Source organism: Rhamphochromis sp. 'chilingali' (assembly GCF_963969265.1).
Source record: "Rhamphochromis sp. 'chilingali' genome assembly, chromosome: 11".
NCBI lineage: Eukaryota > Metazoa > Chordata > Actinopteri > Cichliformes > Cichlidae > Rhamphochromis > Rhamphochromis sp. 'chilingali'.
The window spans coordinates 23,069,365-23,080,196 of NC_137938.1; the positions used below are offsets into that span (position 1 = coordinate 23,069,365).

Below are 10,832 nucleotides of genomic sequence, written 5' to 3' on the forward strand. Positions count from 1 at the left end.
AGTAACAAATCCAAACATGAATTGAGGATTTTTTTCCTGCATATTTTCTTCAACTCATAGTTTCTCTCACCTAGATTCACTTTATTGCAGCTTGAGTTCTTCTCCCGTCCCACGCTGCATTTGTACACATCTCCTTTCCTGTTGTTGGGCGGCCCGTCCCAGGGAGCACCAACCAGCATCCTTTACGGAGTAATTCATTCATCATCAAAATGTCATCCATCGCCCGCTTTGTGTACATGTTATGACAGTTTATTTATGACTGTGTGGTTCCATTAGATTATATCTGACTGTCTCCCTCACAGACTTACGATTTCTCTCCATCTGCTTCATGCTGCAAGATGGAGAAGCCGAACAGCGCGTCCTCTGGACCGGTGAATATGCGCGGGTGCTTTACATCTATGTTGAAACACTGACAAAGCTCTGGAAGACATGACAAAGAACATTTTAAACACCGATGACAAAAACAGACAACAAAACAGTGCTCACTTAACTGAATTTTGTTCAATTAAATAATACAACCACAAAAAAAGTGGCATGCTCCAATAAATCAACTGAATCAAGCTGAAAAAAAAACAACAAAAAAACACTTTAATGGATAACATTAAAACTACAAACAGATAATGCTAATCCTCTCGTTCAGAGTCATTGGGGACAAGGCATTGCTAACAAAATCCCCATGAAATGTTGCAGATCCCAGTCTGATTGAGCAGCAACAGGACTGCCAGCTGCCAATATCTGGGTACCAGACACCACAGGACAAGATCGAATGTTACAGCCCCAGTAAAACTTCTTCTGGCAGGAGGAAACCCCTCTACCCTACATTTTCCTGTGTCATGTGTTATGGCTGAGTGATGTGTATAAAGCGTGGAAGATGGGTTTTTTCTCTTAAAGATTCACGTAAAAAAATTATAGGGGGGAAGCTGTGCATTCAAAGAAAAGTTTGAAGTTTAGATTTTAAATATTAAACTAACCCGTTAGTTAGGTGGTTGATTTAGTATACAAACTGTAACTGGGGAAAATGCTGGAATTGTAATGGTATTAAAACCATAACTTTTAAAGCATCCATCCATCCTCTTCCACTTGGAGCTGTAGCGTATCACTGTTATAGGGTGAGAGGTGGGGTACAGCCAATCTGTTGCAGGGCTAACACAATGGACAGGCAGCTATTCATGCTCACTTTCACCTTTTTAGCCAATTTGGAATAATCAGTTGCTCTTAAAGCCTGGCGTGCATGTTGGACTGTGGGAGAAAGCTGGAGTACCCAGAGAGTACCCCCACAGACACAAGGAGAACATTCAAACTCCTGGCCTGGATTCAAACCCACAACCTTATCGACATGGTAGTACAAATATAAATCATTCCATCTACCTCTCCAACTTATGCTTTTTTATTTATTCATCTGTTCATGGAGCACTAAAGTTAATGCACTTACATAAACTTTATTCATAAGCTGTCAAAGGCCAGTGAAAAACTTGGACAACTGTGTGCACTATGTGTAGTTAGAGCTACAGTGAAGAGTAAGATTATTATTTCATGTCTTGGCCTTGGAGAAGAGAATTAGAGGGGACAGGGGGTGGCGGGTAGGGGGGTGTCAAAAAGATGGATAAACAAAGTGACCAAAGGCCGTCTCTGAGGAAAAAGAGAGTTCAGTCTAAGGGGAAAGAGGGAGACGAGAGAGAAGAGAAGAAGCAAAGCAAGGAAGGGTGTGGGTTAGAAAAACTCTTAAATATAGTGAGCTCCCTGTTATGACACACAAGCTGCCCTTCATACTTACAGGGAGAAGCGAGGGAGACACAGTGAGATGGTAGCTCACTGACTTGTTTACATCTGTAAGTAAGCTGAAGCATGTTTGAGCTGCTCGGTGCTGATGATCAGAGCTAAACTAAATGAATAAAGATTTAGGAGTCAAACAGCTTGAAAATAAATAACACGGATGTTTCAGCATCCATTTGAACCTTTTTAAAAGGGAAACATTAAAAAAGATCAAACTAGGTGCAGCAGAAAAACAGACCCTGGACTGTTAATTCGTATACATTTATTCCTCATAAGCACCTGACACATAAGTGACCCACAGCTAATCGACTTGCAGTCTGGGGACCCGGGTGTGTTATGCTAGGTGCAGCAAATGTAGATGAGATGAAGAAGAGACCACAGAGCTCATAGCTCACTTCTAGCACCACACCCTCACATTGTTTTTCAGTGTCAGACTTGTAATCTTCAATGCCAACAGATGCCAGCATAAGCACTGTGATGGAGGAAGGACTCGCATCTTCTACTTAAATACAGCTACTTATACTTTTTATTAGTCCTTTATTTATCTAGGTAAATAATCTCATTGAGATTAAAAATCTCATTTCCAAGAGAGACCTCATGGCAGTAGAAGTCTATACACTGCAGTCTATACACTGTAGTCTACACTTATACTACGGTGTAAACACAACGTCCTGCATTGAAAATGTAAAAACATTTTTAAAGCAAATTATTTAAAATGGAAAGATCGCATCTTGGGATTTTTATACTACCCTGGTTCAAAAAGAGAAAGCACACACGTCGTTTTAGGATGCTATTAAATAGCTTAATTAAATAAAACAAAGAAACCAAAGATTAGTAGGAGTGGTTGTCAGCAGATTAGTGTATATGCAGGGTAAGTGTACGAGTGAGTGCAAGAGAGGAGCAGAAAAAAAGCCCCCACGAAGGTCTGGCAGGGCTGCTTTAGACGGCCCCGAGCCTGCTCAGGTATGTTACATCCCAAATTAGGTCTGCTCCATCCACCAGTTACCCGGAAGAGATAGACAAAGGCAACAAAGAAAACAAGGTCAGCCCTGTGGCCGTCACAGTAGAAGCAGAATTTAGCTGTTGTGAGCAACTTCATGTCCAACTGCAAGTTATATTTGTTTCATTCATAACAGAACAGCCAGTATCATCATTTACTGCAAGTATTGAGTATCTAGCTGTCACATAGTGAGGGAGAAAGGGCAACGGTTACCTTTGAGATGTAGTGGAGGACAGGAAGTACTGGAGAAGTCATGAAAAAACTCACAAATGCCTAAATTTGTGTTTAAATGGTGGAAGCCAGGCTTTCTGCACTTTTCTTCATTCAGCCTGTGTTTAGTGGTGACTCGAACAAAATTCTGTCACGGATCCAAATTTTGGTGACTCTTAAGTTACACTGTGCAAGGAGTATTTAAGTTGTAGCTGAGGTAATGCTTTAGTGAGGTTGGTGTATTTTTTTGGGTTTCTGTCAACTTGAAATTAGAGCCTGGTCCCTTAACTTGGTATTTTTAAAGCACCCAAGTTAAGCTTCACGTATTATGCTTTGTGTTGGGTTGATCTGGTTGACTTATTATTTAATAATTCAATCATGCATTACCAATCGACGTAATATAACTAAGCTGTTCCAGCATTTCTCTTTTTTCAGTGTACATACAGGTGACATATATACGCTGAACGTGACATGTGAACCAATCCAATTTATCTGAGATTTATCTGATTTTGGCTTCATCTTTTGCATTTCAAGCTACATGTAGCAGATAGCAGGTTATTTCCAAACACCCATAAATAGACTGAGTATGTAATGGACAATACAAGTTAAAGAAAATGTTGTCAAGCAAACATTTAAGCAGATATATATGTATTTCCTGTTTCCACTGAAGTGGTTGAAAGTAGCTTATAGGATATGAGCCAGCTGGTATTTCTTGCCTACACAGTTCCCCATAGATTAAAGAGAGTCATCGTGTATTATTTTCAGTTCAGACTGAGACAGCTCTGCAGCTCTCAACAGTCGGTATTTAACTTGTCCCACTTGTGTGTCTACTGTATGTTATTTGTAGGGTGTGTTGGATGTGGTTGCTAAAATGGGCTTTCAGAATGGCTTCAGTTTACTGAGCAGTTTAGCAACATCTACAGTTCCTTCCTAACAGTTCTGTAACTTCTCCAGTACTCCCAGACTGGGAAGCAGACCAAAACACTGGTGGCATGATTATGAAACAGCTGCTTACACACTTGTGTCTAGGTACTTTCCCACAACTAAACACAGACAGTCACAATTCTGTGCAAAAGTCTTGCCTCACTCCTCAATTATTTATACTTTGCTTCTAAGGAGCCACAGTTTCCTAAAGTTTTTAAAATGGTGTTGAGCAATAGTTCTCCGAGCTTTCTGAAGGTCTTTCAAAGTTTTTCTTTGGACATTGGCTGCTTTTTCACTCATTTTTAGTCAGGTTCTTGTCTCTAACAATTTTTTCAGAAGAATATTTGTTTGTTTGCTTTTAAAACACTTGACACTGACCTATAAATCATTCAGGTTAACCCAAAGGATAAACCAGTGTTGTCTCAACACATAACGGACAATTTAGCAAAGCACTCATGTTAAACTGTATCTTTAGGCACTTTATTGCAAAGAGTCTGTATGAACAAGCATTATTTGTTTCCATTTTTTTTACTCGAATCAATGAAAAATGTAAGATAAGCCAGGTCTGACGGGCATAAAATGATATTTTTGTACCAGCAAAATGATTCCCGAGTGCTATTAGCTCAAAACTTGTTTTTGTGTCAGCGTAGTGTCATAGTGCCACAGCATTATCTTAAAGCCAGCAAAGACACATGACTGAAGCCTCATCAGAGTTGGTCTCAGTTGAAGACACGTCTGCGTTTTACCAAATTACACAAGAAATGGAAGAAAAATCAGTGGCAACAGGTCTGATGGAGTGATCATCCAAATTTGAAATTTATTGTTAAAATTCTCATCAGTGTGTATGGAGAAGGTCAGAGGCGAGGTTTTTGCATTTGCCGCATTTCAGAGAGTAGGGCTGGAGATCTCGAAACTGATGAAATTATGAACACAGAAAAGTACCATCAGATTTTTATCCACCACACATTACCATCTGGAAAGCATCTGATAGACAGAAGCCTGATTTTCCAGCATGAAAATGATCCCAATCACATTGTCAATGCAGTAAAAGCATACCTGGATAGAAAACCTCATAAAGGAGCACTGTGAGTCATGGACTGGCCTCCCCAGAGCCCAGACCTCAACATCAGTGAAGCAGTGATCATCTTGATGGAAAACAGAACAAAAGCTTTGAATGACATGAAAGCTGCCTGAGAGAGCGCAGGCTGTGGAAACAATAAAGGTGGTCATATCAAATATTGACCTTCAAACTCATTAGAATTTGACAAACTTCATTTGTGCCTTACACACTGTATTTCCATGTATTCTTGCACATATTTCAATAAATCGCTGCACGTATTTCTCAGTTTCCCAGCAAAATATAAAGAAACAAGGGGTGAATCAAGACTTTTGCACAGGATTGTACCTCCGCCAAGCCAATCAGATTGGGATTCCACTTGGTTTAGAGAATGAAACTAGATATGTTCAGTGTTTCTTTTCCGTCCCTGCTCATGCTTTTCTTACACACTGTAGTTTCTTCTACCTGCTTCTTCACTTTTCTCTACAGATTGTCTTTCTTGTAACATGACTGCATTGTCACACACATTTTGTCTGGTTTTATCTACATAGACGTACTCACCACATACACCTACAAAGATGGAGGCTTTCAGACATGGCAACAGCAGATATTCTGGTGTAGATTAAGTTATGTCAATAAATTATTACACGCAGAGACTTTTTGTCTGTCACCACTTTGAGTTTGACTTTATTGGTTGTAACTTACCTTGACAACAACTGGATGAGAACAGCAGTGACGCAGTGGTTAACCTGTCACCTCACAGTAAGAAGGGTTCGGGTTCAAACCTGCTGCCAACGGGTTCCCTTGATTTTATCATTTGAATGTTCTTCTTGTAGCTTTCTGGGCTCCCTCCAATGTCCATGAAAGCTAAATTGTTTGTGTTTTCTAAACTGGCCATAAACTACATTAGCCCTGTGATTGATTCTGACCCTAGAATAGCCATGAGGGGAAGATAAATGTGGTTGTAAAAAGACTCCTGACTTGGCCTTTGCAAGCACTTTGCTGCTGAGCTTATAGTCTCACTCTTTTTCTCTTTTTTTAAATATAAAATGATGGGCATTTTACAAAAGTTGGTCATACTATGGTTCACTAAGCAGGTTTCTGTTGATTAAAAGATGGAGGGAAGGTGAGATGAGACAATTCACCAACATGACCCTAACATAGGTAACACAAACCTAACCTGCTGAGCTCACTGTACCACAAAAAATTCAGAGACTTATACTGGATGTTTCGATGCATGCTTAATCATCCAGGTAGGTAAATCCCGAAACGTTTCGTCTCTTGGATGAGTGACAAAACGTTTCTCCCACTGAAAACGCTATGTCCAGATGAACAGAATCAGCTTTTGGGGATATACTGGATGTTGGAACAACAGAAGGCTGATTATTGGCCCGTACAAATAAACGTGCAATTTAATTCGATTCAGTGTAGCTCCAAATCACAACAACAGTTCCCTCAAGCTGCTTTACAGTGTAGAGTAACGGTCCTACAACATTAGAGAGAAAATCCCAACAGTTAGATGACCAGCTTACACATAATTTTTCCAACTGCACCAAACAACAACCAATTTTTAGATCAACTGATCAATTAGTTCATCATTAAGTATTAATAGCATTGCAGTGATGTTAATAAAATGTAATTATTTATAATTAGATCTTCTGGTTACACATTTACAGTTGATTGAGTGAGATATAAATGATGCAATAAAAAAGTCTATTATACTAACTATGTTATTCTAAAAGTGTTTATATTTAGTCGTCTATACTGGAAGAACCAATGAGCATTGTCTCAAACACTGCCTCACAGAGCTGCTGGCATGGTTGTAGACCCTTAAGCCTTGTTTCTGCTGATTTTGCACATCAGCGCAAGCTTCCAGTATTTCTTTATCCAAGCCTCCAGTGACTAAGATGAGCCTCATGCATCTATCCAGTTCTACACAGATGTTTTAACAGGCTTCAGCATTGGGGATCCGCGTAGGCAGCAGTATAATAATTCTGCAGTCTTTATTTCCCTTGCCAGAGAAAGAAAATCCATTTTCCCAGGCTTTTTGCAATTAGCTATTCTTTCAGATTGACACCCACCACCCGTCTTACACACTGCAGTAAAGTGTTTCTCTCTTTTCTTGAGACAATGTCACCCACACTCCAACTCCAGATTTCTTCCCACATCAAAGCAGGGATCTGATAACAGCTCCTGCTACTGATGTTCTCTTTTATCCTCGTGTTTAGCTCATTCTCTCATGAGCCTTAAATTGCTCATTTTATTTATTTTTTGCCCACTCTGCTATAAAATGAGCAGACACACACGCTATAAATGCACCACAAGGACAAATCTCCCGTCTCAACCCCTGCAGCTTCCAGAAAACTGTACCATCATTCCCTGTTTTCCCTGTCCTGCCATCCTTCCTCTGGTTGTATTTTCATCTTGGTTTATATATGACACTTTACCACAAGCTGTCTGACCACCCATTGCCATGACAACTGCCGGCAAACATTTATCAAGCCAAACTAAGTCCAGATTCGCTCAACCACACGCTCAGCTCTGGGCGCTACTGCTGCTTGATGTGAATAGTTACGATTGTGTAGTACAGTATATGTATGTGCATGTGTGTGCACATGTCGGGCAAAAGGAATGGAACTTAGCACTATAGTGTTTGGGGGACTACAAAGACATGCCAGCATTTAGAGCATTAACTAAAGACAATGATGTATATCCCTGTCCTCTTTAATTTACACGTCTGACTTACAGCACCTCTGTGAAATGTCCTCGAGCAGAGATGTCTTATTCAGTCTGTTTCTGTCATCTGTATTGAAGTGACTCATAATGTTCCTCCACTCATTCTCCCTCCTTCACCTCTTCTTACACCCTTCCACAGATTTTCTCTCCATTATCTCCATCGTGTTCTGTTCTAATCTCTGTCACCCTCTCGTGGGGAATGGGGGTGGACGAATAAGAGGGGGAGTAGGAATGAAAGTCAGCGAATTATGGGAGAGTAAAAGAAAACACGCAAGAAGATAGCTGGGAGAATAATAGCAAGAATTTATGAATGAGCAGTGAAACAGAGTGAAATATGCACACACACACACACACACACACACACACACACACACACACACACACACACACACACACACACACACACACACACGCAAACACACCTGTGTTTGACATCTCAGTAAAAGCATAGCAGAGTGTAACAGACATGAGATGCCTGCTGACCACATCAGGGGAGTTCTGCTGAAGCCATTAACATTACACACATACTCACTCACCTACATGCTCCTGTGTGAGACATGCTTAGGCTTACAAACTCACACGCAGGGACGAGCGTAAACACTAAGCTATACTGCACGAATTAAAATAGAGGCTACATGGTTAAAAAGGTGAAAAAAAACGTCGGCTTGTTCATGCTTTATTGAAACGTGTAATGGAGCGTAATGTGTAAAACCACACCACAGGCTGCTGGTGTTTCTATGAAGGGTATATGCGCCGGTGAGTGTAAAGCGTGAAACATTCGTACCTGATGCATTCCTCATTCATTCCTTGGGGTCTGAACAAGGGTGAAAATGGGCAGCGTGGATAATCACGCCACAAATTGCCACAAATGACCACAAATGGCAACATTTCCTTCTATAGATTAACCTCAGCGACTGTGTGTGATTTGACACAGGTACAGATTTAACATGCCTTGCAAAACATAATCTCAACGCCTATTGATCTAATTTTGCATCGTGGTTGCATGGCGTAGGGCAGCAGTTAACCACTGCTTATCAGCTGCATCAGTATGCAGACAACAATGGCCTTTTTCTTCACTTTCTTTCTGGTGGGTGGGAACGTCTCGGTTTGTTCTGTGGCACAGCGAACATGAGTACTGAAGGGGAGCTGATGTTCATGCTCCATGAAGAAACACACATGGCACAGGCACCCTATTAGGGGAACTTTAGACATCAAGTCTAAGAGATGGCTGATATGGCCGGTGAGGTCGTGTTACACAGCTGCCAGGGTTTGTATGTGTCAGCTATAAGCGGATATGAACCGGTAACCTTTTGGCTCTGAGTACACGTATATATGATGGTAGCTGGAGACCTCCAACAAAAATGAAATATGTCCTCAGTTCAAACATATGTGATAGATTTACTAAAGGATCTGACTTTGAACCAAGAACCGGTACTCTTTAGGCACAGCTTCCTTTACCTTTGATTTATTTGGCAAATGGAGTGTGTCCAGGTGTTTTAAGATTCCCGCTTTCCTTCTTTAAGCACAAAATCATCTGAGGAATGTCTTCATGGTCAGTAGTTTACTGTCACACAGTGTTAAGTGGGCCTCAGGGAGGCTGCCACACCATCACTGGCACATGCTGTCTTTTAAAGTTGAGGGAGGTTAATCACCAGTAAGAGAGGGCTGAGTGAGGGGTAAGGAACTGGGCAGTGGAGCAACACCAGAGCCTTATTTTACACAGAGATGAATATACTTAGATTTGTGTTCACAGCGTTGAGTTAACTGAATGAATAACTTCACCTTATTTTAAACTGTCCTTCAGTTTTGTTTGGCTTTTTAAAGAAATGTAACAGGTTTTTTTTAAAGGTCTGAAATATAGGCTGAGATGTGGCTCTTACCTTTAAGGAGGAGGATAAACTCCAGGCACAACAGGTATTTACGCAGCTCCATTTATGAATCCGAATGAAAGAAGTCTCTCTTTAATGTTTTTTTTCCCCTTTTCCCTCGTTTACTAGGTGGAAATGAGGAGCGTCGTTGCCCACCGCACACATACACAGACACGCTTGTTTTCAGCTTTTTCTCTTTCCAAGAGATGCGTAAAAGTCGGCCAAACTGTGCCGCGGTGGCATGCCACGTGCGTGAATGGGGTTCAACTTCAGGAGCTTAAATACTGATTCAACGAATAAAACGAAATATCTGGCTATGATTTTCTTCTTCTTCTTCTTCTTCTTCTTCTTCTCGTCTTATGTTAAAGTGAGCGAAAACGTCTTAAAAATGTAAAAATGAAAAATCAACTTTGTGACGTCTCAGTGACCCATGGCGTGACAATAACTGCACCTGTCCCATCCAACAAGAGGCCGCAGTTCCGACTCATTAAACCATTACAAATGTGTAACGCCTTCACAAACAGGCAGGCAGCAGCTTTATCCCTCCAGACTCCGGAGCGCGTCTTTGAAGCTCAAACTCCTCTGACAGAAACTCCGCTCATCAGTCCCAAAGTCTGAGGAGCGCTGTCGTGAGCGGTATCTTTGACAGCACGTTATCCATGATCCACTCCGCTTATTTCTCTTATTTTAGGCTCCCCTGCTTCTTTGTCCGTGTAAATATGTGTCTCTAGTAACGGATTTCTCTCATGTTGAAATGAAAGAGTGCATTTATCCTCACAGCTCCCCTCCCTCCATCCACCAGACTCCTCTCTGAGCAACTGGTTCACAAACCTCAAACCCACATCTCCCCTTTCTCTCCTCTCCTCGCACTCGTTTTTCTTTTTCAAACACTCAGACCGTTTCTCTCTCCTGTACACTTTTCTTCTTTTTTTATGATTTACGAATAAGGAGTCAAATTTCACTGTTTTTGACACCGTTTCTATGTGCCTGCAACGGGTGAGAATCAGAGTCAGTTACTGACTGCAGTTAATACAACATTAATCAATCCTTTTTTTCTTTCAGAAACCGTAAAAGACAAAACAAGTGTCACACTGGCAGGGGGGTGTGCTCAAAACTCCCAAATCAAATGCTGCTAACGGGGGAATAATGATTTATAGCACTCATCATTTCATAAGACTTAAGAGAAGCTGAGTAAGAGGTGGCCTCTCATTAAAACCAAATTTGGTTTTATGTACCAAGCGCTACTTCTGCTGTGACAGATCAA

At 41.0% G+C, this 10,832-nt stretch overlaps 1 protein-coding gene across 3 annotated transcripts in view; it reads right to left on the reverse strand.

Annotated features, from left to right (window-relative positions):
• itga10 (integrin, alpha 10) overlaps positions 1-10,372 on the reverse strand; it is a 32,014-nt gene extending 21,642 nt beyond the window's left edge. For all 3 annotated transcript variants that reach the window (XM_080895550.1, XM_080895549.1, XM_080895548.1), the window contains exons 1-3: positions 9,581-10,372; positions 309-420; positions 71-180 (exon numbers count right to left, since the gene is read on the reverse strand). In XM_080895550.1, the coding sequence (XP_080751676.1) occupies positions 71-180; positions 309-420; positions 9,581-9,632 (274 nt within the window). In that variant the 5' untranslated portion in view covers positions 9,633-10,372. The remainder of the gene's footprint in view (positions 1-70; positions 181-308; positions 421-9,580) is intronic.
• Positions 10,373-10,832: the final 460 nt, after the last annotated feature.